The sequence below is a fragment of the Rousettus aegyptiacus genome, unplaced genomic scaffold (genome assembly GCF_014176215.1).
Source record: "Rousettus aegyptiacus isolate mRouAeg1 unplaced genomic scaffold, mRouAeg1.p scaffold_m13_p_2, whole genome shotgun sequence".
In the NCBI taxonomy this organism is placed as follows: Eukaryota; Metazoa; Chordata; class Mammalia; order Chiroptera; family Pteropodidae; genus Rousettus; species Rousettus aegyptiacus.
Genome location: NW_023416295.1, coordinates 138243916 through 138271384, shown reverse-complemented (window position 1 = coordinate 138271384; position 27469 = coordinate 138243916). Strand labels below are relative to the sequence as shown.

Sequence of the window (27469 nt, the reverse complement as noted above, 5' to 3'; positions counted from 1 at the left end):
CTAAGAATTGATCTATACAATATGATCCAGCAATCTCTCTACTGGGTATTTACCCCAAAGACCTGAAAACACATATCTGAAAAGATATTTGCACACCAGTGTTCATAGCAGCATTATTCATGGTGGCCAGGACATGGAAGCAACTGGTGTCATTTACGATAGATGATAGGCTAAAGAAGTTATGGTACATATATACAATAGAATATTACTCAGCCATAAGAAGAGATGAAATACTGCCATTTGTGACAACCTGGATGGACCTCAAGATAATCATGCTAAACAAAATAAGCCAGACAGAAAAAGTTGAAAATCACATGATACCACTTATATGTGGAATATAAACCTAAAAGCAACAAGTGAGCAAGACAAACAGAGACTCATGGACGTGGACTATAGACTAGTGGTTACCAGAAGACTATAGAGTAGTGGTTACTAGTGGGGTAGGGGAGGAAGGGGCAGGGATGGGGTAAAGGGGGTCAAATATAGGAGGGTAGGGGGAGGGTGAAGTGGGTAAAAGGGATCAAATATATGATAGCTGAAGAAAACTGGGCTTTGGGTGGTAAACACACAATACAGATGTAAAATTATAATGTACACCTGAAAATTATATAATTGCATTAAACAATGTTACCCAATAAACGTAATAAAAAATAAAAAAATAAAATAAATAAAAATGAAGCTCCATAAACTTGTAGCTTTCTTTGACAAACAAAAAACAAAACAAACACACAACAACAATAAAAAAACAGCAGTCAAAAGTTTGGGCAAATAGATAATGTGATGAAAGTTGTTTGAAAATTGAAATCTCCTTTCTTTTTCTTTTCCTCATCCATTCAAAGATGGCTATTAAGTTTCTCACTCTTGTTCACTTTTTTTCATAAAATATAACTATAAGAATACTAAAATATGGTATGTTCATTGGAACATGGAAATAGTTACCTAGTACATAAATACAAATTCAAATCACAGATTTTTTTCCCCCTCCAAGTTAGAGGATATTGGTCCTGAAAGAAAATTCAGAAAATAAATAGACACAAAAAAGTTCATGGAAAACATATTCTTCTTATAACTTTAACATTTAAATTACAGTATATATAGTTTTTAGTACAAAATTTTAAATATTTTTGAATCTTGTACATTATAAATGAGTCTTATTTACTTTATTCATCAGTAGGATATATTAAAAAAGGGCTAATTACAAATTAGTTTTGGCATTCTTTTCAAAGTTTCAAAACACAGTAGATTGGGCCCCATATGCTTTAATTTTTTAAACTATGAAAATTAAGGCATGAAATTATATATGAAAATTATGAAAATTATGTACATTTTAAATGAGGACTTTTCATTTTTTTCTTATACCTTTAAAAATGAACTTAAGACAGTTGCCTCAGACTTTCCCCTACGGCAGTATAAATTAGATAACTGCTAACATAGAAGTTAAGATAATTGGATAATTTTTATTAAATTTGAGTTTTGGTTCCATGCATTATTTTAAACCTTTGATACCTGCCTCACTAAAGGAAGTAGTAGTAACTGACAAATGAATAAATGAGTAGTTAATGATACCAAAAAAAAAAAAAAAACAACTTAGACAGATGTACTTATTATGCTTTTATATTGCATTCCTTCATATAAGATAGTTACATTTACTGATAATTAAAAATGTTACAGTTAGCACGTCAGAATGGAAAAAGTCATAATGTTATACTAAGTCATCATGAATGACTTCCAGGAACTCTACCACCTGAAAATGTCTGAGACTCACTGAATTAGCATCTGTAATGGCTACGCCTAAATATGCAAATAAAATTCTAAACCACTAACACCTGATCATTTTCATTTTTCCTGGGCTATCAACATGGTGGCATAAGTAGTAGGAGATTAAAATGCCAGTCCTGGGTTTTTATTTCAAACTCCAATCCCATGAATAGATAAGATTTATTGCATATGACTATTCTATACAGATTCTTTCTCATTATTTTCAATAAATATTAAATGTACCTATAATATAATTAATTCTCCTTCTGATTGCTGGCTGTAGAGGTACATTAGTATTACGAGTGCAGAGTTACTGAAAGATTTGCTAACTTTCTTTGTTCATTTTAAACCACAGACCAATGACTTTTGTACTGTGTACTTAATTTCCATATCTTGTAAACAATAACCAAATATCAATAACACTAACATTACCAAATTTATTTTCTTTTCAACATCTCACCTAACTTTTGTTAACATTATAAACCAGTTAGATTTCAAGGATAACATGTACTGGAAATATCACTGAACTAGGGAATCAAAAGAACTTCATTTGATCCCTGGATCTGTCCCTAAATAAACTGCATAATTAGGGCAAGTCCAAGTGTCAATTTTTTTCAAAAGCAAACTAGGAAAAATATCTGCTTCAAAATATTGCCACAAGGATGATGAAATTATGGAAATGAAAATTGTAAACTGTAAAGTACTATTCTAATGAATGTTATTACTACCATGATTTCGGAAATACCTATATTCGATTTTAATATTACTATTTTTAAAATGTGGTGGACTCTTCCTTTGTGCACAAAAACAATCTAAGTATTTCTGGACAGCAGTTACAATATATAATGTTGCCAAGTAAAGTAACAGACAGATAAACATTGTTTGGATACCCCTTTTCTGTATTGGCAATTATCCTTTTAAAATGAAAGAGTTTATTAACAAATATGTAAGCTTCTCATTAAAACTAATTTGGTATGTGCTCACATTAAGATGCTCAAAATCTAAAATTAAAAAATATGGCATTTTATACGTTATAGCCATGCTTCTTTCTTTCAATTGCTGCCATTAAAATAATTTTTTTCATATTTAAATTATTTATCAAACTGTCAGATACTTTGTATACAGGTTCAGTGCACCAGCAATGATAAACCTGAATTCTTGCTATTAAACCTAATGAATATAAAGACTGAAATGTTATGCAAACTTCTAATTTTATGCACCTGAATTTCAACCCAAATGCTGCTCTTATGTTGTTTCATTCTCATGATATCTCCCATGTTTGTTAAGAACTTTAGACACATCACATACACATAATAAATTGCATATTCATCATGAATTCACCTAGAAAATCCTGTTTTACAGGTGAATTAGGCTTTCACTAGGAATTAGTACAAACCATAATGACTAGTCTTACATAATACACTTGTTTATTTGCTTCTGAAGTCAGATCATCTATTTCCTTGATGCTAAAATCTTATAAAATATTTCTTGCTGCTTTTTTTCTCTGTGCTTAGGTTTACACAATGCGTGCACTATAACAGTGTTTCTGAGCCTTTATCTAAAAATTAACTTTTAGAACATGTCAAAACAAATTAGGATATTTAATCTTCATCTTTGATTGTTTTCAGTACTGAATCTTCACCCAAAATTTTACATAGTTCATTGAGTCTCTGCTGCATTTTGGGAATTCCAGCTAGCTGAGATTCTAGCTTTTGTTTTTCCTCACTCAGTGTTAAACGGATTGCGGTATCCAACTGTTCAAAGCGCCAGCCTCCTTCACCATCAAACTGTAATAAATGAGTGTGGTATTTCCTGCACGATCAAAGTGAAATAATATTGTTAGCAGTAATTGTAAAAAGCCATATTATTTATAGGTTTATCATTCTACTTGATTTCCAAAAGTAAATTTTAAATAAGGAATCTATTTTACATTTGATTTTCAAGAATTCCGCAAGAGCTTAAATTTCGTGATTTCTTTTTTTTCCTTCAAAAGTAATGACTCTAGAACATTCTATTTCTTATGTTAAATTTATTTTATATTCTGAATGTATTACAAAGACAGACATGTTTTTGCATCTATTTATCTTCATAATTCAGTATGGCTACTGAATAAATATCAGAATATACTCAGAATGGGAATAGGGAAGGAAGAAAGTAAAAATTTTAAAGGTTATGTGGGAAAAACTCTAAGAAAAATAAAGGAAATACAGTACCAATTCATTAATACCTCCTCCTGGGAGAATGAATTATTCTACATAAGTAAATATCTCTCAACAATTAGTTTTAAAACATTTAAAAAATAAACTCTTTGATAGAAATCTTTTAAAGATACTTCCATTCCTTTATATAATTTACTCTCTTTTCACATAGCTCAGGTGCATAATTATCTACTTCGAAGAGGTATAGAGATGATTTTATTGATGAGACAGGAGACAATCCATCTTCTCCTAAGGGGAGGCTAAGGTCATCAGCTAGTGGAGATTCGTGGGCATGTATGTATAGAGAGAATAATGCTGGCAGAGCAGGCCTCACATGGCTGAGCCACTGCATTTTGTCACTATGCTGAAGTGGCCTATGTTCACATGTGACCTCAGTTCTGTCTTTCCCTTATAATTGTTTCTTATTTCTTGTTCCCTTTAAAGTTATCATCTGTCATTATTTACTGTGATCAGTAGGCTTATTCCAAGTATCTTCTACTGTTTTTTAATTTAGATATGATTCACATACCATAAAGTAATTCTTTTAAAGTAAAAAGTTCAGTGATTTTTTTAGTATATAAACAAACTTATGCAACCAGCACCATTATCCAATTCCAGAATACTTTCTTCACCCCAAAAGAAACCCAGTACCCATTTGCAGTCCCTCACCATTTCTCCTTTTGCTCAGCCCTTGTCAACCACCAATCTCCTTTCTATCACTATGGAGTAGTCTATTCTGGATGTTTTATCTACGTGAATCATAAAATATGTGCTGTTTTGTGACCGAATTCTTTCACCTAAGAACATGATTCCAAAGTTCATCTAGTTAGTTGTAGCATGTGTTAGTACTTCATCAGTTTTTATGGCTGAATAATATTCCATTGTATGGTATTGCACATTTTATTTATTTATTCATCATTTGATGGGTGTTTAGGTTTCATTCTATTTTGGTTGGTTGGTTTTAACATGATGTACAATGGTAAAACTAAGCTAGGTTAAACTATATCTAAAAGAGTAAAATCACTCTCAGGGTGAAGGTTGAAGTTCATGTGCGTGATAACATATGACAGAGATTAATGATCTTTTCCATATACTTTTGAGTATCTACTATGTTTAGGTTCTTTAGTTTTCAAAAATTTGACCTCTCAACATGTAGAGCCTTACAAAAATTATATTGCAAACAATGTATTTCTATGTCAAGGGAAAAAATAAAAATATGAAAATGTCATTAAAATATGAGAGCTAAAACAAAAATAATGAAAAAAACAAAAGAAGTATGGTCATACAGGAAAGAGAAATAATGGTAAAAATGTCATTTTAAAAATTTCATTCTCAACTTTTCTTGGGCCTTTCTAACCTCGGATCTATTACCACAAGCAATTTTAGAATATGGTAATTCAGATCTTGAGCAACTTCCATTTTCAATATATAAGGAAGGTTTGGCTCATCGCTCCAGTCCTACAACATTATTTGATTTCTACGTGGAAGGAGGAAACCGTATAGGTGTTTTATGACCTGAGATTCAAAGGCGTGTTTTAGATTATAGGCTAAAATAACATGTCAGAGTTTATCTTAGAGGGATTTATAAGAAACTATTAACTGAGAGTAATTGGAAATAATCTATGGATTTCCTGCACAAGTAGGATAAAGCACAAGAAAGTAGTAATCATAAAGCTATGATTCTATCCAGGAACCAAATAGTTTAATGAGCTTCTACAATTTTTACCACTTCAGATACTGGTATTGATTTTAATCCTTACAATAAAAAATCACCCATTTGTTGTTATGGGGAAACATATAACACGTCTTTTTCTCTTCTGAAATCTTTTCAAGGGAAATAAAAATTTTATTTAGGGAGAAAGGATAATCAGGAGGAAAGAAATGATAAATTTCTATAACCTAAATGACTAAAATATTCATAAAGCAGAAACTAAAATGAATTTTAGTTGTATGTGAGAAGTACTGTGAGGAGTTATAATTTAAAATGTTTTTCTTGTTAAAATGTATAAAATTATGGATTTTTTTATTCATTTAGAACTTATTTGTCCATTACACACTATTTGAGTGCCTCAAATCTAGAATACTGACAACATCAATTGCTGACAAGGCTGTGGAGCAACAGAAAATCTCTTTTCATTGCTAGAGGGAATGCAACCTGTTACAACCACTTTGGCACACAGTTTTACAGTTTCTTACAAAACTAAACATACTCTTACCATATGATCTGAATTGCACTTCTTGATAGTGAACCAAAGTTGAGAAAACATATGGCTACACGAAACCTGCATATGAATGTTTATAGCAGCTTTATTCATAATTGCCAAAATTTGGAAGCAACCAAGATGTTCCTCAGTAGGTGAATGGATAAATAAACTGAATAAACTGTGCACATACAAACAATGAAGTATTATTCAGCACTAAAAAGAAATGAGCTATCAAGCCATGAAAAGACATGGAAGAAATGTAAATGAATACTAAGTGAAAAAGCCAATCTGAAGAGCTGCATGATTCCACCTGTACGACATTCTGAAAAAGGCACAACTATGGAGACACTAAAGATCAGTGATTTCTAGGAACGAGGAGAATGGAGGGCCAAACAGGCAGAACACAGAGGTTTTCCAGAGCAATGAAAATATTCTGTATGATACTATAATGATAGATACATGTAATTATAAATTTATTCAAACCCATTGAATGCGTATAGCATCAAGAATGAACTGTAAGAGTAAACTATAGACTTTGGTGATAGTGATGTGTTAATGTAGGTACATCAACTTTAACAAAGGTACCACTCTGTTGGGGGATGTTAATGATGGGCGAGGCTATGCATATGTAGGGCAGTGAGCATATGAGATATTTCTGTACCTTCCTCTCAATTTTGCTGTGGACATAAAGCTGCTCTAAAAAAAAAAAAAGTCTTAAAAACAACAAACCATTTATTCCTTCAACTGAGAAAAAATGGCTGATTGCTTCCAATGCCTTTTTAGGCTACTTGAATAAGGAACTGAATGACAGAAGAGCATAATAAATCCATTGATAGAGGTGAGAAAACAGGACCCAGATATAACTCCATGTTAACCCAACATGTGATCGATTAGAAAGCATGTCTATAAATGACAAGTCCATACCAGAGTGTACTCAAAATTTTTTCTGGCCCAGTTCTATGTTATCTCCGATTCAGAAAATTTACAAGTAAATCTCATCATTGTCTTAACCAGTTCCTGTCAGTTTTCTCTAGGGAAAGTCATAGGAATCATATCGTTGATATGGACTCTAACTCATCCAGGACTAGATCAAGAGACTGCCTCTGGAAAGATTAGCAAACCAGGGCCCTGTCACTCCAGATGCCGATTAAATCTTAACGACAGAGCAATAAACCACATATTTCCATAGAAATGGTCACTTGGTGGAATGCTCTATTTCAGGTCAATTCTCTGAGAAAAAAAAAATCATGAAAAATTTAAATATTTAATTGAAGTGTGAAAATAGATTATTATCTTCTCAAAAGTAGAATTCAAAGAACTTTGAATAATAAAACCTGATGTAACCTGAATAATCAGTATACTCACAATTTGTAAGTAAACATTCTCTATAAGGTGAAAGGTCTAGAAAGACTTCAAAGATTGACTCAAATAAAGCTTGTTACTTAGTCTAGGTTTCAAGTCATGTACATGATGACAGCTTCAGCATAGAATGTGATCAGCCACCTGCTACAAGGCTTCAGCCTGTCCCTTGGAAAATTGGCCAAGCATATAGAATCCACTATAGTTACCAATATGTCAAAAAAAAAAAAAAAGATTTTGATTGATAAAACAGAAATATAAAAGTTGACAGCAGAATGTCATATGAATGAAATAGTGTTTTTATGGTTTATGCATGAGATACATTCTGAATTCCTTATAACAGGTAGAGTAGTATTATAGAGAGTAGAATCATTGTAAGTAACTCTTCTCATTTTGCTAGTTTTCAGTTTCTTCATCTGTAAAATGGGAATAATTAGACTGCTATATTCTTTAGGATTGTTATGAGGCTTAAGTAAAATGAGCTTAAGTAAAATTATTATGATGATGAATCAATGGAAAATAGTGGAATAGTAAAAATGGTGCCATTGCTTGTTAAAAGGAGAAACATTTTTGTTGATTTTTCCTTAAAACAAAACCAAAAAAGCCTTTTTTTCCTGTTTTTTTTTTTTTTTAACTTAATCATCTTTTTCTTTTCTTGGGTTTGGAAGAAAGGACTAAAAATACGACTAAAAGGACTAAAATTACATAAATATATTATTTCCCAGTACGTGCAATGAAATTAAAATATTTTCAGTTAAAAAAATCACCAAGTTTTTCTACTTTTTTAAATGTGATGATAGTTTTCAAATAGCTCATTAATGTTATAAAGCTAGGTTTGGGGTATGTAAACTACTAGTCTCCAACTTAACAGAAATACAGATAGAAAATAAATGAAATGTCCTATGCTCTATAGTGAAAAGTTTAGAAAAGTTAATCTTTAGGAATCATAAGGAAAAAAACCATCTATCACAAATTTGCATTGCAAACACTTACCAAAGAGAAGGCCTGTGTGTTATAGACAGTAAGGAAATTCCAGCCCCTTTTGCAGCCTGAAATATTTTTCCTTCAACATCAATGCTGACAGCACTGGTACATTCATCTAGCAATGCATATTTTGGTCTTTAAAAATATAAATACAAAAAATTAATATTTTCCTATTTGAATGATAACCTTTATTTGAACACTATGAGTTGTGATGTTAACTTTAAAGGAGCAAAAGAGTCTATGACATTAGTAAGTGACAAATGATAAAGCAAAAGAGCAGTCATCCCCCTCTCTTTGGACTAGAATATCATAATCTCCTTAAATTTTAAATAAATTTTCTGATACTTGCTCACAATAAGCTCTATTGTTATGCAGATGGGTGAACCATAAATATGAAGCATAGGAAAGAGGAGGCAGGTCACTGAGTGCACTTTCCTGCAGAAGACAGGTTCATTCTTGGTGACAAGGTTCTGACTAATTACATGAAAAATACATTACAGGAGCTAATTATCAAATAAGCCACAGCCCTATTAGAAAAGATTCACTGAGAAGATAATTTCATCAACAATGTGAGTACCTAATCACTATTAATGGAATTTCATTGCTTTAAGACTGAAAAAGTTTATGTTTAACTAATCTGACAAATTTAGAGTAGGCATTTAACCTGATAACAGTGTGACCATGCTTCACAATAAAATTCTTAGGAAAAAAATAACAACAGTTTTCTGATCGTACTCAACAATTTGGTTTTTTCTAGCTCAAGTTTTACTCTGGAAATAACTTTCTACTACTATCAGAGGCACCTTTCACTTGCCACCATTTTCTTCTGTTTATTCTCTTCCTTCCGTCATATCCCCCTACTCTTATCTTTTTTTTTTCTCATTACTGTCTTCTTTCAAGTCTGTCTGGACTTTAGGTATGCATTTGGTACTCAGCAACATGACTTAGCTTCATTAATAGGACCAAAGGTCAACTCATGCACTGTTTTTATTATTTTACTTCAATTTTGAAAATTAGTATCAAGTATTTACTAGGACAGTTTCCTCTATAAAGATATTATTTTTAAAAAGTAAATAAATGAAATAGAAAGATAAAAATTGGAACTAGTAGTAATTTCTCATCCAGCATAAATAATTGTTTAGCACTGTAAATTTCTTTTCTACGACGGATTTGCTTTTTAATAAGTTCCTGTTACCTATTCAGGGGGGTGAGGAAGTGAGGAGTAGACAAAGTGGCAGGCAGTTACTAGAGTTACTGTGGTGATCATTTCATAAGGTATATAAATGTTAAATCACTGTGTTACACACCTGAAATTAATATAACACTGTATGTCAACTATAATTAAAATTAATTTAAAAATTTTTAAATTTTCACATTAAAAAAAAGAGATAGGTTTCTCTTTGCATTAATTAACTTACTTATATTGTGTCTTACTTTTCATAGTGCTTTGATGTAAGATGCCATTTTACAATTAGAAAATAAGTATATAGCTCACTTTCTGTTGTCATAGCAACCCCAAGTCTAGCAGCTGTAAGATATATTGCACACTTTTGTTTCCTTAGGCTGAGATGTGTGTGTGTGTGTGTGTGTGTGTGTGTGTATGTGTGCACTTAAAAATATTAAGCAATAGTTGGAATCTAGAACTAATACAACTAAATAAAACATTAGATAATATTGTTTCTCAGGTTTTTCTCCCTTTTTCTTCTGGTGTATCATCAGAAAAGTGAGCCTTGCAGAGAATTAAAATCCTCTCAAAAAGAATAAACAATTGTGATACTTAATACTCCCTGCCGAAGTCTCCATTTTAGCTAGCTCGAGTTTTTCACATAGCAATTAAAATCTTTTTATTAATCCTTTGAGGATAAGAGGAGGCAGTTTCTCATTATTACACTTTTCCTTCACTGAGTTTACTTCATTTTTTTTTTTTCAATAGATTCTGCTTTTCAACAACTTCCTTATCCTCACTAATCTTCCTCTGGATCACTAAATTTCCTTCCCACTGTTATAGTAGTAACTTGATCTTTAATCAGTCTCACATTGTACCCAAAATATTTTAGATACGTAAGTATCAACTATTTATTTCAATTTACAGGTACTTGAAATCTCTTTGGGTTGGCATCTTTTATTAATGCCTCTTGCTCTTTATTATACAGTTTATTTTATTAACACACTGACAGTGAGAAATTCACAGTCACGTTTCACATTCCATCATCATATTTCACCATCTATGCTAGTGATCATATTACTGAATATTTGTGGACAAGGCTCAAATTCAGGGTGATAGTAGGTAACAGCTGGTTATAAATGTCAAACTGTAAAGTTCATTGTTGACTCTTACCACATAGTCTGAGAAAGGGGCATGACAAAAGACACTTTACTAAAAATTCTAAGTTAGCAAATTTTGGCTCATATTTTTTTCAGCTTGCCTTATTCTTTAAACATGTACATTATTACAAATACCATGCTAATACAATAATTTCCTCATTAAAAAAACCCTAGCAAGACACAAAAATAATACACACTGTCTGATTTAATTTATATGAAGTTGTAGAACAGGAAGAACTAATTTATGATGATAGAAATCAAAACAGAAAGTATCTATTGTGGATCTGACTGGGAAGTGGCACGAAGGACTTTCTAGGTGATAAAAATGTTCTCTATCTTAACTGGGGTGTTGGTTACTTAACGCATATACATTTACCCAAAGTTACTGAATTGTATACTTAAACTCTGTGCATTAGGTACATAAAATTTTACACCAATAATAATTTTTTTAAAAGCCTGACTAGTTATTACATAATGATACACATTATAGCTTACAAAATAAAGAGAGCAATAAATTGTGATACACTTTATAAAACTAGTTACCTTAAAAAAATCAAGATAACCAACTGTTGTATGCCAAGACTAAGATTTTAAGTGTTATGGGTAATATGATAACGGATTTTTTTCTTCTTTTTTTTGTTTATCTAAATTTTCTACTTTTATAAAACAAACACAAATTTTATTTTAATAAATTTTTTTTAAAAGATTTGTTTTTAATATTATATATTATAGTCTTATCGAAAAGGCCGAATCTAAATATAATTAAGCTTTAAGCTCAGTTTACAGGAAAAATAGGAGATTGGGGAAATAAGTAAAGGACCCTATGAAGAAGCAATATTCTAGAGAATGGGCAACATTTTTATAGAACAGTTTCTTTAACTGACTCAGTTTCTTTAACAAGTCAATGGCATAAAAGATGGGGTAAGGGAAGGGACCAGAAAGGAGCAGAGATTCTTTATATTAACAATTAATTAATTAAGTGATACAACAAAAACCTGTATGTAAAACATTTAGATCTTGGTGTGAGAAACCAAGTCTAAAAAGATATGTTTGAGACAATTAGAGAAACTTTGATTCTGAAGTAGTTATTAGATAACTTTAAATAATTATCAATTTTATTAGGTATGGTTATGATATGTTATTATCTAAGAAAGTATTTAAGAGAAAAAATGCCACAATATTTGGAATTTACTTTAAAATGCTTCAAAAATTAAAAAAAAAAAATAGGTAAATCAAATGTGGCAAAATGTTAGACTTGTTGAATCAACATGTTGGGAATATGGGGTTCATCTTATAATTTTCTCTTCTTTGATGAAACTTCCATGTTTTTTCCATACTAAAAGGTTTTTTAAAAAAAACTGATAGCCAACTAGTTACTATGTGTGGATCAACTGAGTGCTGAATGTTTAATGAGGCTTACTTGATATACTTTTGCTCTTTTAATAAGTTATTTAAAGTTCTCTACAAAAGTATTAATGCTTACGCTGCAACTCCTTCAAGGGTATGATATCTGCCCCAGCTTATGGCCCATTCATGCATTCTTGTATGTAACTATTGGTCCTTTTTGATCAAGATGTAAGGACTAAAAGTGAGTAACTTATTTCCTGATAACCTCTTGGTTTCCTGAGCTCTGCACACACTGCCAGAAGAAGCTTAAGATAAAATAATAATAATAATAATAAAAGAGAGAGAGAGATCTATTTTTCAGAGAAGAACAGGACTGATGATAGGAATAAATCAGAATAGCTTTAATATTTCTTGTGCTTGTTACCTTTGAACTCCAATGAACATGAAGCTGATTACAAAGAAAAAAGTTTTATCAAGAGAAATCATTTCCTGCATCTCTATTTTTCCGAGTCTATTGAGACCTATGCTGGCTAAGTCATTTTGCCATTGCACATGTCTCTGATTTTTGAGGAGGAGAACATTATATAATAGGCTACTTAGTGGTTGAAAAATTAATTTAGTTTTACTTTAACAATTTAATTCAGAAGTATTATTAAATGCCTACCATGTTCATAACAGTATGATAGTGATTATTATTCTTCGCAACTTAAAATTAATAATACTCCTGCTTTCAAACTTACAATATGTGAAAATTTATTTTTATCATCTAACATTAGTCAACATAAAAAGAAGAGAAAAAAAGACTTGGAGATTTTTGTCTCATTAGAAAATAACGGAAGAAAGATTTTACACTATAAATTCTAAGCATTAGTTTTTCAATAAGATATTTTTAAACTGAAGATGAGGACACTGAATCCTGTCTAAAGGTTTTATGGTTACGAAAATGCAACCGTGGTTTCCTGAGCATATAGCACACTTACCTGTGATAAAACATGCGAGCCATGCCCATTCTTTGCTTTTCCCCTCCTGACAGGACATCTTTCCAGTCCATAACAGCATCCCATCCTTAAAAAGAAAAAGAAAAAGATATATATTTTATAAACGATTTGTTTAGCTGTTACCGTTTTTACCCTGGAGAAGCGATTCCTGGCAAGTTTAAGTTATTAACACAAAGAATCTAATATTTTATAAAATAAACTAAGGAACCTCATTTATAAACAATGTGCCTTAGATTCAATATGTTTTAATGGTAACATATCCTTCTACTGACAAAACATATAAGAATTTTAAGTACTGACATTTTAAAATGTGTTTGTTTTTGAATATCTCCAAAGACTTGGTATACATGTACTTATTTTGAGGGGTGGTAGGTGAAAAGACCAATAAATTTGCATAGGCTTACTGCAGAGTCTACAAAAGGTAAAGGAGAACTAATTTCAATGGCCTAGCACTTTATATGAGTTTTCTCATTATATACCCTATAATTTTATCAGGTAGATATTATAAGTTGTATTTTATAGATGGGTAAACTAAAATTCATGGAGTAATTGACATGTCTAAGTTTACGCTGCAAGATATCAGAGCTATATAATTTGTATGTAGGTCAAGGTGCTTTTACAGATTATCTGTGCCATCTCTTACAACATCTTAACTACTGACTTTCTGTTGAATATTCAAAAAACAAAGCTTCTATTTAAAAAAATAGGTTAGATCTATACATACTGATATAGAAATGTATCCAGAATTTTTAAATATGAAAAACCAAGTTGCAGAATTGTGTTTGTTGTTTTCTTAGGTAAACTTCCAGGAATTTTCTATTTAAAAACATATCCTTATAATTTTATATTAGAAAAGAAACCTCAAAATGCCATCTGATTTAAAGTTCAGGCTTCTAGTTAAAACTATTAAAATAAAATTTGCTTTATGGATAAATTTTATAGCATTTATGAAACATTAAGTGAGGATTTGAAAAAACAGGGTCAGATTGCTACCCAGCAGAGAAGTATTCTGGGCTTAAATATTTTCCTCCTGTCAACCGAAAAGGCATCAAGAGAAAAGTATTAGGGCTAAAGAAAATTTTAGCCTTATTTATTTAAATAAATCATATCCTTTGTTTCACTAAATCCAAACTCAGCTATAAGAAGAGATGAAATTCTGCCATTTGCCACAACATGGATGGACGTTGAGATAATCATGCTAAGCGAAATAAGCCAGACAGAAAAGTTGAAAACCACATAATATCACTTACATGTGGGATATAAACCTAAAAGTGACAAACAAAAAGGACAAACAAACAGAGGCTCAAGGCCATGGACAATAGACTAGTGCTTACTAGAGGGTAGGTGGGGATAGGGGAGGTAAGATAAGGTAAAAGTGGCCAAATATGTGATGACTAAAAGAAATCTAACTATGGGCAGTGAACACACAATGCAATATTTATATATATACATATTCCTTACTGTTAAAATGTGCACTTGAAACTTAACCGAATTTCGTTAACCAGTGTCATCATAATAAAAATAAATAAATAAAAAATTAAAACAAACAAAATAAAACCACTCATACCTTCTGAAAAAAAAAAGAAAAAGAAGTTTTGGGAGACAATATTGCTTCATCACAGAGCACATTAATCAGAACTCCGAGTCATAGTATCACCTCTGATGTTGAGTTAGTGAGACTAAGACAGCTGAGAATGGTTTTCCTGCTTCCTAGAGATGTTCAAACTGCTTCGGCTCATGTCTTTTTGTTAACACTTCTATTCCTCTCTATTTTGTAACCTCTTTGATAGAATGAAACATAGTTTTTAACTCTATGTCGAACTAAAGCAAAGCATTTCTCTAAGCAAGATATTAGCTGCACAGAACTTCAGTAGGTTTCTTCCAAAGTAAGTGATGTCCTTGCAAATTTAAGTGCTTTCCTGCTTCACTTAAAAACATGTTTCATGCTTTAAGGATTAAGCAAGTAAAGTGGGTTTCTTTGGCATTTTTTTTTTATGTATAAAGATATAACAATTATTAGTGTATAAGATGCTGGGAGATAGCATAGCACGGTGGCATAGCCGAGTATAGAACACTGATTTTCAAGTTTGATCTGCGTTTGAATCCCTGTCTTACCACTTGCTGTAAGCTCCTGGGGAATGTACTAAACTTCTAAATTTCATCTGAAAACAGAAATTAGTAAAACCCAGATCATTGGGCAGTTATAAATATTAAATAAGATGACAATGTGAATTGCTTAATGTTATATTCTGCATAGTAAGCACTCAATAAACCATAACAATTACTATTATATTATTAAAGGTAAAACATTCTATATCCCATGTTTATCATAAATTTCTATTTAGATTATTAGATTTCAAACTTACCTGAAACCACTTACCCAAGATTAACATGAAGCATGTATTTTGCCCCAGTGTTTTAAAACTAAGAGTTGACCATATGAAAGAAAAAGACAACCTCCTTTCTATATGTCTAAATTATGTTATTACAAACACCATAAAAATAAATATAGCACCTTTATTGTTTGTCTCATTTGCTTATTGTAAGGATCAAATGAAATAATATATGTGAGATTTCTAAGTAAAATATCAAGTACCATTACAAAAAGATAAAATAGTGTAGTTATCAATATTACAGCTAGTAATATTACCATTGACTACTAATTCTTATGCATTTACTATATCCAACTGTTCTAAATGCTTTACATAGAGGCTTATTTAATCTTCGCGGAATCCTTATAAATTAGATATTTATTCTCATTTACAGTTGAAGATACAGAGAACAGTGCTAATTAAGATTTGATACCAGAACTCTGACTTTAAAGCTCACATTCTCAATTATTCATTGTACTACCCTGCTGCTTCTGCTAATGTAAATGGGCTAGGAAACAGAAGATAAAACCAATAAAAAATTAAATCTAGAATTCAAGCTTGTTGTTTCAGTAGTTTTTCTAGACTATTAAATTATATGTTATGAAGTTATTTGAAAGTACTATTATTAGAAAGCAATTCTTTTTTAAGCTCTTATATATAAATGCTATTCCTACGCTTATGTCTTACAGTGAAAAACCACGATAAAGAAGTTTCCATATTTTATCTCATTCTCTATATGCCACTCAAAAGAGAAAAAAAAAAACATATTGGTAAGACCGTGAGTATGAAAACAAAAAAGAAATTCCATGACAGCTACTTCTCAAATTAAGTTAAATGTAAGCTGAGAAGTTGGCAGGAAAATATTTCTCTGATGGATTCTAAAATAATACATCTAAATTGACAATGGCCTCGGGGACACTTGTACATTCAAACATGACGGAGAAAAAAACTATCTTCAAATGCTAGCAGTAGACCTAATAAAAAGCCTATTGTGTTCTATGAAATAGAACACAAGCACAAAGGAGGATGTCAAAATGAAAAAGCAATAAAAGTTGTAAACTCCAACTTTATTTGTGTGTCTATGTTCCAATCATAGTATACACGCAAAATAAATCACAGATTATTTATTTACCCGTTTATTTTTTAAAAACAAAGTTAAATGCATTTTTTTAAAAGAACGCTAGAGCTTACCTCCTTCTCTTTGAACTATGTGATAAAGGTGGACATTGTGTAGGATGCATTCCAGATCATGGTCTGTATGGCCTTTATCATGCATGTCATCCACTGAATCAGGATAAATGACCTGATCTCGAAGGCTTCCAAGAGACATGTATGGCCTAAAAAACACCAACTTTAGTTTACTCAGTGTGACAGCCTGGTGGTCTGAAAACTCCACAACAGATTTTAAATACCACATTAGGATTATATTTATCATCTAGCGATCAGTGTTTCTCTCTCAGGCAAGGAAGGATAATATACTGTTATGTTCCTGTAAAATTTTATTGAGACAAAGCCACAAGAAAAGGACTCTATACCAAAATCTAACATAAGATAGTTGGATATTTTTAGCAAAGAAATACATACTTATTTTGCTATGTTTCCTAAATATCGCTTCTTTATTTCATCCAATATTACTTGGGTTAAATAGTATGAAATTTAAAGTTTTGACCCAGCAATATAAACAACAAGACTCTTTTTAAATGCCATTCACAATAAAAGAAACACAAATTAAAACTACACTGAGTTTCATATTTATCAGATTGGCAAAAGTTCAAAAGCTTGACAACTCACTCAAGTCTATGGAGAAACAGGTAATCTCACACAATGGTGAAACCCTTTGGAGAGAATTTGGCAAACCAACATATTTGGTCTTTGACCCACTTCTAGGAATTTACTCTGAAGATATACTTCCAAAACTACTACCACCACCACCACCACCACCAAAAAATGCATAAGGTTATTATTCATTGCAGCAGTATTTGTAATTGCAAAATACTGAAAACAACCTAAATGCCCATACAAAAGAGATGGATTGAATAAACTATAATACATGCAGCTCTCTATGAATTGACATAGAATGATTTCCATAAGTTATTGTTAAGTTGAAAAGCAAAGTGCAAAAGTAGTTGTATAAAAGTGTTTCTCAACTGTGGCATTGTGGATATACTGACCCAGATAATTCTTTGTTGTTGAGGGCTATCCTGTGTATTGTAGGATGTTTAGCAGAATATCTGGTTTCTATCCACTAGATGCTAGTATAGTAGTATCCACTATGGCGGTAACATTAACAAAAATCCCCTGATATTGTCTCTGGGGGGCAGAGCCATCTGCATTTGAGAACCATTGACATATACAGGCATCCCTTATTATCTGCGGGGGGATTGGTTCCAGGACACCCAAGGATAACAAAATCCCTTGATGCACAAGTCCCTTATGTAAAATGGTGTAGCATTTGCAAATAACTTATGCATATCCTCCCATATACTTTACATCATCTCTAGATTACTTATACCTAGTACAAAATACATGTTATGCTAATAGTTATTACGCTGTATTGTTGAGGGAATAATTATAAGAAAATAATGTTCAGTACAGATACAATCATCATAGGCCTAACGACATAGTACATATCAGCAACAACATTTCATTTTCTAAAAAATGTGTTTGATTGACAGTTAGTTAAATCCACAGATGTAGAATCCATGGATACAGAGGGCTGACTATAGTAGACTACCTTTATGTAAAATAAAAGCAAAATAAGAAAATATACATTTATCTGCTTATATTTACAAAAGGAAACACAATAAAGCAGAAACTAATGAAACTGATAAAATCGAAAACAAACAGAAACAAATGAACTGAACAGCATATCAAATGAATAACATAACCACACAGAAAGGAAAAGAGCGACTGATCCAAGTAACTTTTGACCTTGACTACATAACTTCAGTTAAAGACCAGAAGAAACAGTAAAGATATCTTGAACTTTATTTGCCAAGCTTCTTGTTGGTAAAAATCAGGGTGTATTAATTCTGGAACTATTTTATGTATGTTGCAGTATTGACTGCCGAAGTAAACATTTAGATAATATAATATTAGGAGCTAGGATTCTCAGCGTGGGAGAAGGAAGATATGAATTTGGAATGAGAGAATGCATGAAAAAAGAAAACCAAAACCTTATGAATCAGAGTATCGCTATGAATTCATGATTTTTTTAAACAAAAAAATTTATTTCCTAGCTTTGCCTACATTTGGTGCATCTTGTTATTATCCTTTTAGGAAAACACAACATCATTCAGGCAGTATAATGGATTGAATTGTGGACCCAAAAAGATATGTCCAAATCCCAACACCTGGTATCTGTGAATATGACTTTATTTGGAAAAAAAGAATCTTTGCAGATGTAACTAAGTTAAGGATCTTGAGAAAAGATTATCTTTAATTAACCAGATGGGCCCTAAATACAATAAGTGCCCTTATCAGAAGAGAAACGCAGGAAAGAAAGAAAGTCATATGAATACAGAGGCAGAGATTGAAGTTATGCTAACATAGGCCAAGGAAGGCTTGGCACTACCAGAAGCTGGAAGAGGCAAGAAAAAACTCTCCCCTAGAGCTTTCAGAAGAAGAGTGGCCCTGCCAACCTCTCGATTTTGACTCCTGGTCTCTAAAATTATGAAAAAATAAAATTCTATTGTTTTAAACCATCAAGTTTTTGCTTACAGAAGATCTTGGGAACTAATATAGGTAATATTCTTGCAAAAAAAAATGTAACATGAATCATATCATGAGGAAACTATTACACAAAACTAAATTGAGAGAATTTCTTAAGAAAATAAAAACAAGAGCAACAGTCTTGCACTCTACAGATATCATGTCATAAAAAAACAAAACGAAGAAATGCTGAGGAACTCTTTCAGATGATAAGTAACTTGAGTGCCATGGCAACTCAAAATGCAATGTATGATGCTGGATGGAGAAAAACAATTTACTATAAAGAATAATATTATGACAATTGTCAAAAATTGAATATATAAAGTTGTTGGAGGAGGTTATTGAGAGGATATGACTGCTAGATAGTCTATGAACTAGACCTGGGAAAATTGGAGGCTCCTCATGCCCTCCCATTTCCTGGGAATGACTAGACTGCCCATGGTTCCCACAGGTGGAGCCATTTTCAGAAACCCAGTCTTTAAAGAGCACTGTATTGTTGAGGCCATATGGATGGTATACATGACTACGCCCAGTTAAGACCTCTATATAAACTTTAACAATTCTGGAGGGCAGGGCGGAGGTTTACTCATCTTATGGATTCCCAAGACAATACTCGTAAATAAGTGTCCTTGCTTGTTAAAACCCACCAACCAATCTAGAGTGGTCTGCCTCTTCTGTGGTCTCTCTTTGCCCTCTGTGTAGGAAGCTAATTTGCAAACCAACAAAAGTATGTGTAGATAATATTATAACAATGTTAATTTTCATCTATTTGATCATTGTACTATGGTAATGTTAGAGAATATCATTGCTCTTCGAAAATATACCCTAAAGGAGTTAAGGGTAAAGATTTATAACTACTGCAACTTAAAAGAAAAAAAAAAACTGTGTATGTGTGTGCACATGTATGTGTGAGAGAGTTGAAGCTTTTAAATACAAAATGCATTTTGTAGACCAATTGTTTACCTATTTCTCAAAATATGCAAATGATATAGTTGAAGGACAGACAGCACAAATTTATTTTATAACAAAGTTAACTAGTATTTGAAAATTAAAATACTTATATTTTAATTATACATATGTATCCATATAATAAGATTTTAAATTGGCTTTTACAAATATAAAGAATCTCTGGTCATATTTTTAGAATTGATATATATTTCACATATCATACAATTTACCCTTTTGAAGTGTATGATTCAGTAATTTTTAGTACGTTCAGTAGGTCATGCAAACATCACCACTATTTTCTTCCGAAAAAGAAACTTTATACTTAGTAGCAGACACTACCTGTTCTTCATTTCTCCCAGACCTTGGCAACCACTAATCTGCTTTCTGTCTCCATGAATTGCCTATTTTGGATATTTCATATATATGGAATCACACAATTTGTGGTCTTTTGTGATGGCCTTCTTTCTGTTAGCACATTTTCAGGTTAATTCATGATGTAGCATGTAACAGTATTTCACTCCTTTTTATGGCTGAATAACATTCTATTGTATGGATATGCCACATTTTGTTAATCCATTCATCGGTTGATGGATATTTCAGTTGTTTCCACTGCTTGGCTATTAGTATTAATTATTACCCTAAGAATGGAATTTCTGGGACATATGATAACTATGTTTAACTTTTTGAGGTACTATCCAGCTGTTTTCCAAAGTGGCTACATTATTTCTGGTCAAATCTCCTACCAGATTCCTACATCTTCCATTTCTGCTTTCTTCTTTATCTTTCCTGCTTTAGTCTGACCATATTTAGAAAATACATTTAGGACATACAGTTATTTGTTTATTTACAACATCTTAAGCATGTGAAAATATCTTAAATTCATATCTGGTAATAACAATAGTAGCATAAAATAGAAATTGGCCAATGAGTACTTTTTAGTTGGTAGTCTGATACTACTTAGAAGAAGAAGAAATTCTGGAAACCTTAGGAGATGGTAATTTTGCTAATTTCCAAAGTGATGCCAGTTCTAATATAATGTAAATCAGGGGCACAGATACCTTACTGTAGACCCCAGATATAATTCAATCTACAGAACAGCCATGACGCAATACATAACTGACTACAATGATTTCAATACATCTGAACATGCATTTCACAAGTGTTTCTAGGATTCTTCCATGCCTTGATTAACTGGCAATATTTGATGAAAACATATTTTATATTTACATTTCAATGAAGACAGCATTAGCGTCGTGGTTGTGTTAAAGGGCTTTGGAAAGATGGTTCTGGGCTGGAATCATGAATTCACCATTTACTAGCAAAGTGACCCAAAATCTGAGGTAGAGGTACCTCATATGTGAAGTAACTTACTTTATTGCATTTATTATTAGGACTAAATGAAACAATGTAGTCAGAGCACATAGTAGGTATTCAATAAACTGTTATGAAACAAAATAGACAATTTCTACTTAGGCTTAAATTTTCTGCCTTTGTGAAAAGGCAGCATCTTAAAAAGATGCAAACTAATTTCTGTTTAGCCAACTAAGAGACTTGTAGTTTTATGTCCTATAGTAAATTTTTATTATTCTCAACATGATTAATAATAATAATACCTAATTCTATAGATTTTAGAGATTATATTCTGTTAAACACTCAAGAAGGTATCTCAAGTTTACCAAGAAGTACATCTTTTTTTTATTAATTGCAGCATCGCTTACTTCACTGGAGCAATTTATGGGACCTCAAATATATCGATATGTATAAGGCTGCTAAATGCTTTCTTTGTAAGAGGAATTTGGACGGGCAAAACTGCAATTTTTTTAAAAAAGGCTAATTTAATATTATTTATAATTCCTTTATACCTTTTGAAATCTGTCCATTCTCTTTGATGAATAAATGTGGTGATTTATCTCATAAGGGCCCTTAACTATAAGGCAAAACAAAGTAATTGAATTATGTTTGTAATGCTTAATTTCTTATTGAATTTTTAAGTCTATTAGTGTTCTGAATATGCACTCTTGAAATAAAAACAAAACAAAACAAAACAAAAAAGAAATGGTTTTAGTTACTAAAGTTTTTTAAAAATTCAATTATGATGAGATTTAAATAAAACGCTAAAACATAAACATTTTGTGATGCAAAATGAAAAACTACAATTATGTCCATATAATTTATTTGAGCTATTGTTGCTAAAATGATGTAATAGAGTATGAAAATTTATGTGAAGGAAATGCTGGCGAAATCATACAAAAATACTTTATAAAATTAAATGTTCATTAAGGACAAATATTTCTTTATGAACCTTTCATTTTCTCTCAATTATTGTTTTATAATAATGCGAAATGTTAAAAGAAAACACATTATGTGTTTAATGAGGTACATAGCAGCTAAGAATACTTAATAAGTTTTATTAATATAATTATTTAAACATTATTATAAGGTAAAGTTTCCACTGAATTCTCTGAAAAGGCTATCTTAAGAAAATTTGGCATGGTGTTGACTCTTTGAAAGCATAAGGAAATGAAGCATTCTACATCCAATGTTTATGCAATTAGTCAGCATGTGATCCTTTTTCCAAATCAAAGGCTTGGAATTTAACATTTTAAGCTAGGTCAAGTTTCTCTAGTCCTAACAAAGTTATACATAATTGATAAGCAGTAAAGTACCCTTTACTAGCTTTCCTTTCTAGATATATAGACCTATGCAGAATATCTTCTAAATATTTCAGGTCAATCAATTACCATGTCAGAATGTTATTAACTTACTTGCTCTGGCCATCAGAAAGGGAATCATACAACATACACAGTGCAAGCAACAATAACCACAACAAAATAAGTTACTTATAACTAGTAGCTATCAAAAAAGATACACTAACTAGTTTTAATTTACTTTAAGTAAAATTCAGAATCACCTCTGTTGTGGAAAAAATATTGGAATAAACCACAGATATCACATTATAATTGAAGTAACTGTCTTTATTTAAACAATTATCATAGTGTTTTTTTTTTGTAATCTAAAATTCCTTCAAATGCATCTATAATTAAAACAACTATAACAGTAAAATTAAAGTAAACTTATTTGAGATCAAATATATTCCCAGTGATTATGTCTTTTTATAGTTTTATTACAAAAGTCTTGGAGAACTTTTATAATTTATATTATAGTTTCCACTTTTACGTCCATTTAAATATCTGGTAATTTATGATTGTTTTGGTAAAATGTATTGAGATTTATTAGGGTTTATATTTGTATATTTCTATATCATTCTCTATCCTTTTCTTTAATAGAGACAAAAGAAGAAAGAAAGAGAAAGTGTGGAGAAATGTTAGCTATGTCTTTGCACATGGAGTCTCTGAAACGATGGCCCAAAATGCTAAATATTTCATAGTCATCTAGATTTTAATTGTGAACAATACTGATAAGTTTCACTGTAATTTAATTACCTTCAAGGCATGTGTTAAATTTAAGAATAAGGTACAGCTAAGTATTGCTGTGTTGCCATAGTAATAAGAAGTTAAATCTGAAAGCCATAAAACCTAGCCATTAATAATTCATATAAATGTACATGCTGGAACCAATCATGCCATTAGATTTTTTCATAAATAGCAAGAACAAGATTTGAGTCCCCTATGTAAAAATCGTTCCCAATATTTTTAAAATAATATGGCACCAAAAAAAAAGAAAAGAAATACTCAACTGAAAAAAAAGTTATTTGGTTATTACTGAAACTATGTTTTCAGGATAAGATATTTTTAGATGCTGAATCAGAGCTGTGCACATCTTCTTAATATAAGGGACTATGTTTGTTTCCAAGTAATAAAATAATGTTAGTAGAATAATCAAAGTATCAGCAAGCTAAAAAGTCAACTTTGTGGAATATCATTATATTAGAATACTGTATGACATTCCTGATATTAGACCTATTAACCTTTAACAATTGCAATTCCATATGGCTAACTTAATAATTGACTCATAAAATGAGGAAAAAATTAGATGCAAAGGAAGATTTCTTCCATTATTATTTTTATAAATTAGCCCATAGTAGAGTTCCATATGAAAAAAGTAACATTTTCCCAAGCAATAGAAAGCTATAGGAAATCATGTTTACATTTATAGATCCCTTTAAGAGATTTTTAAAAACTGAACTGTACTAATTACTACATAAGAGGTATCAAAATGTATAATTTGCAATTCTGTCAGCCAATTGCCCAAAGATATTTGTTCAAAGTTTATTTGCTTTGAGTCTAACAGAAAACAAAGGAATAGAAGTGAATTTGCTACAGCCATACTTCTGAGCCTTCTCTATGGCTAAAATAATTTTTTTTTAAAAGGCCTTGTTAGGTGACAAAATTTATCCTCATCATAAAAAGGATTATGTGACATTTCTAGTGCAAGCAACAAAATAGCTTGCTTCCTAATTAGTATAAGGAGCCAGACTGATGTGGCAGTAGAAACAAAATCTGTGGAGATATTCATTCATTAATTTATTCAGTTATTCATCATATGTTCTTTGCACAGTTATGCCATTAGGCATTCTATAGATTTAGTAGGATACCACCAATGCATAGACACATGCAGATGCCCTTTCTAGCTTATAGTCTATAAAAATTTGTTCAACAGTGACTCAATAACTCCCGCTCTCCAAACCCAAATTTGTCTACTTTGGGGGCAATAAGACCAGTGGATTTGTAACCTATTAGGTGTGGGGCTCCATGAGTAGGCCTGGATTAAGCCGTATCACATTCTTCCTTTATTCCAGTGGTCCTTTCAGACCAACATTCCACAATGGCCATGCTAGCTTGCATCTTACTTAAACGAACAACACTCTTGTCCTCCAGAGGATCTCCCCAGCTGTATGTTGACACCTTGAGATTCATTAAGAATTAAAAAGTACAAAAACTAGAGACCCAGAGAGACATGGTGATCAAAATATTTGAACTAGCATTCCTTCATATTCTATGAAGCTCCTTTTCCAGACTACATCTTCATTTTTAATCTGAGATCTGAAGCAAAAAGAAGAAAAGCAAGGATTTCACTGAAAATACTTTACTGACTATGAGGGCAGTCTCTCTCCCATGGAGAAAGGAGGCAAATTAGGTCTTCCAACCTCCCTCTAATCTCACGTGCTTCCTGGCTTTTTAATAGCCATTATCTGGTTTTATATGTGTGGATTAAACGATATTGTTATGTAACAGTTTTCCTATCCCTGCAAAGGAGAAATCCTGGATTTGGAAGGCATTCATGTAGAAACAATTCAAAAGGAAGTTTAGATTTTTAAATATTTACAAAATTCAATTGACACATGTACATCTTAGAATACAGTTCAGTTGTGCCAATATGGATATTGGTGTTATTTAAGTGTTTTGTCCATCCTGCTGAATTTCCTAAAAGAGTCTTTGCTCTGTTGCTAACATAATCTCTTCTTTTGGCAACATACAGAATAAACATACAGAGTAAAAATGTTTTTTTTTTTTTAAAGTCAATATGCATCATGAAAATTAAGAATTGTTTGTTTTATAGCTCTTCAAAAAGTCTGATTTAAAATTAAGGGAATATTTTTGAAATACTATTTAAAATCGTATAGAGAAATGAGTTTTAGAGAAATAGAAAAGAACAGAGAACATATTCTAATTTGAAAGGGTGATTTGAACATAGTTTAAGTTAAAGGATTTTCACTTTTATACAAGAATATAGTTTCTTTCACATTAACATGTTGTGATGACAGCCAAGTACCTCTGCTAAACTTTATGCTAAAATTGGCATGGATCGCCCTCCTCTCCCAGCATTATAAGGACACCTCTGCTTCCAAACAATAATTTGATGTTAGTACAGATTCAGCATACCAAACAAACAACCTTAGCTGGTGATACTCACTTGCAAGGTCAGGCAAGAGAATAGTAATTTTTCAGAGACATATCCCCTGCTACAGGCAATGTGACTTTAGTCAGACACATCTAAGTTCAAATGTTAATTCCAACATTTATCAACTGGATGACTTCAATCTCTCTAAATTTTCTCACCCAGAAAAATAAGGATACTAACACCAACTTTATGGGTTGTCATACAGAAAAATTATGTGTAAAATAATGACTAGCATACAGTAATTGCTTGACATATTGTAAATTAATAATAATAATAAAAAAGTAACAGGCCAAAGATGCTCAGCCCTTGCTGAAGATGTCCTAGGATCTATCAATTATCTCAAAAAGGTCATAAGATTCTTAAAACAAAAATCGATATTAATTCACTTTATTTAAAAAAATACATAGACTATATTATTAAAGGCACAATTTGAAATGCCATCAAAGAAGACATGGATTAAATGCTGGCACTTCTAAAAGCTTAGATTTCATGTCATAGTGGAAGAAAAATAGTTGAAGAATACAGAAATCTTTGAAAGTGAATGCAAACTATAAAAAAACGATAGTTTATTATTCCCTATATATTTGGGACAGTGCTAGATAGGCTTTAATTATTATGATTATCTGAAAAAAATATATTTAAGGTTAAAATGATTTTTTTAAATCACAGATAGATGTTTTCAATATGATTATTTTATTAATCTGAAAATAAGAGGGGGCGAATCTAGAGGTTTTGTATCCAAAGATGATGAATTCTAACCACGGCTCTGAACCGCTATGTAACTCTTAAATATTAATGTCTCTAATCTCTTTGAACTCCAATTTAATTATTTAAAATATGCTACTTAGCATGACTTATGCAGAACATAATTAATAGGTACCATTCATACATGAAAAGATAGAAGTAAAGTTATCTATCTTTAATTTGCTGTACGACCTAATTTATCATGCTATCATTCCTGCATGTAACCAAATTTAGAATTTTTATGATGCATTAAATTTAAAAATGTGATTCATAACTACTTTATTTATTAAGCAGGATTTACATTTAGTCTAGAAGATTAAGTAACATGGTACTTGAATATACTACCTTGTGAATAGTTAGTAAACAAATGCTGAGCTAATAAATAAAATGTTATTTATAATTTATAATTTATATTTACAATTTTAGAATGTTTTCTGATAAAAGAGAATAAAAATAAGTGCTGTAGAATCAAGTTACTGTCATTAACAAGGAGCATTAACAGATTAAAATTTAAAATGACTGTGTCATTTACTCATAAAAAGAAGATGAGCTTCCTTAGTTTTGGGAAATAGCAGACTCCCAAAGTACTAGAATCTTAAAAAAGTAGTTCAAAGAACTTTGTGCTAATGATTAAGCAATGCTTCAGGACCTAGAAGATG

At 31.3% G+C, this 27469-nt stretch overlaps 1 protein-coding gene across 2 annotated transcripts in view; it reads right to left on the bottom strand.

The window, feature by feature from the left end:
• Nucleotides 1–688: 688 nt before the first annotated feature.
• ABCD2 (ATP binding cassette subfamily D member 2) overlaps nt 689–27469 on the bottom strand; it is a 50592-nt gene continuing 23811 nt past the window's right edge. For both annotated transcript variants that reach the window (XM_016151691.2, XM_016151692.2), the window contains exons 7-10: nt 16737–16882; nt 13156–13240; nt 8513–8638; nt 689–3570 (exon numbers count right to left, since the gene is read on the bottom strand). In XM_016151691.2, coding sequence (XP_016007177.1) covers nt 3360–3570; nt 8513–8638; nt 13156–13240; nt 16737–16882 — 568 coding nt within the window. In that variant the 3' untranslated portion in view covers nt 689–3359. The remainder of the gene's footprint in view (nt 3571–8512; nt 8639–13155; nt 13241–16736; nt 16883–27469) is intronic.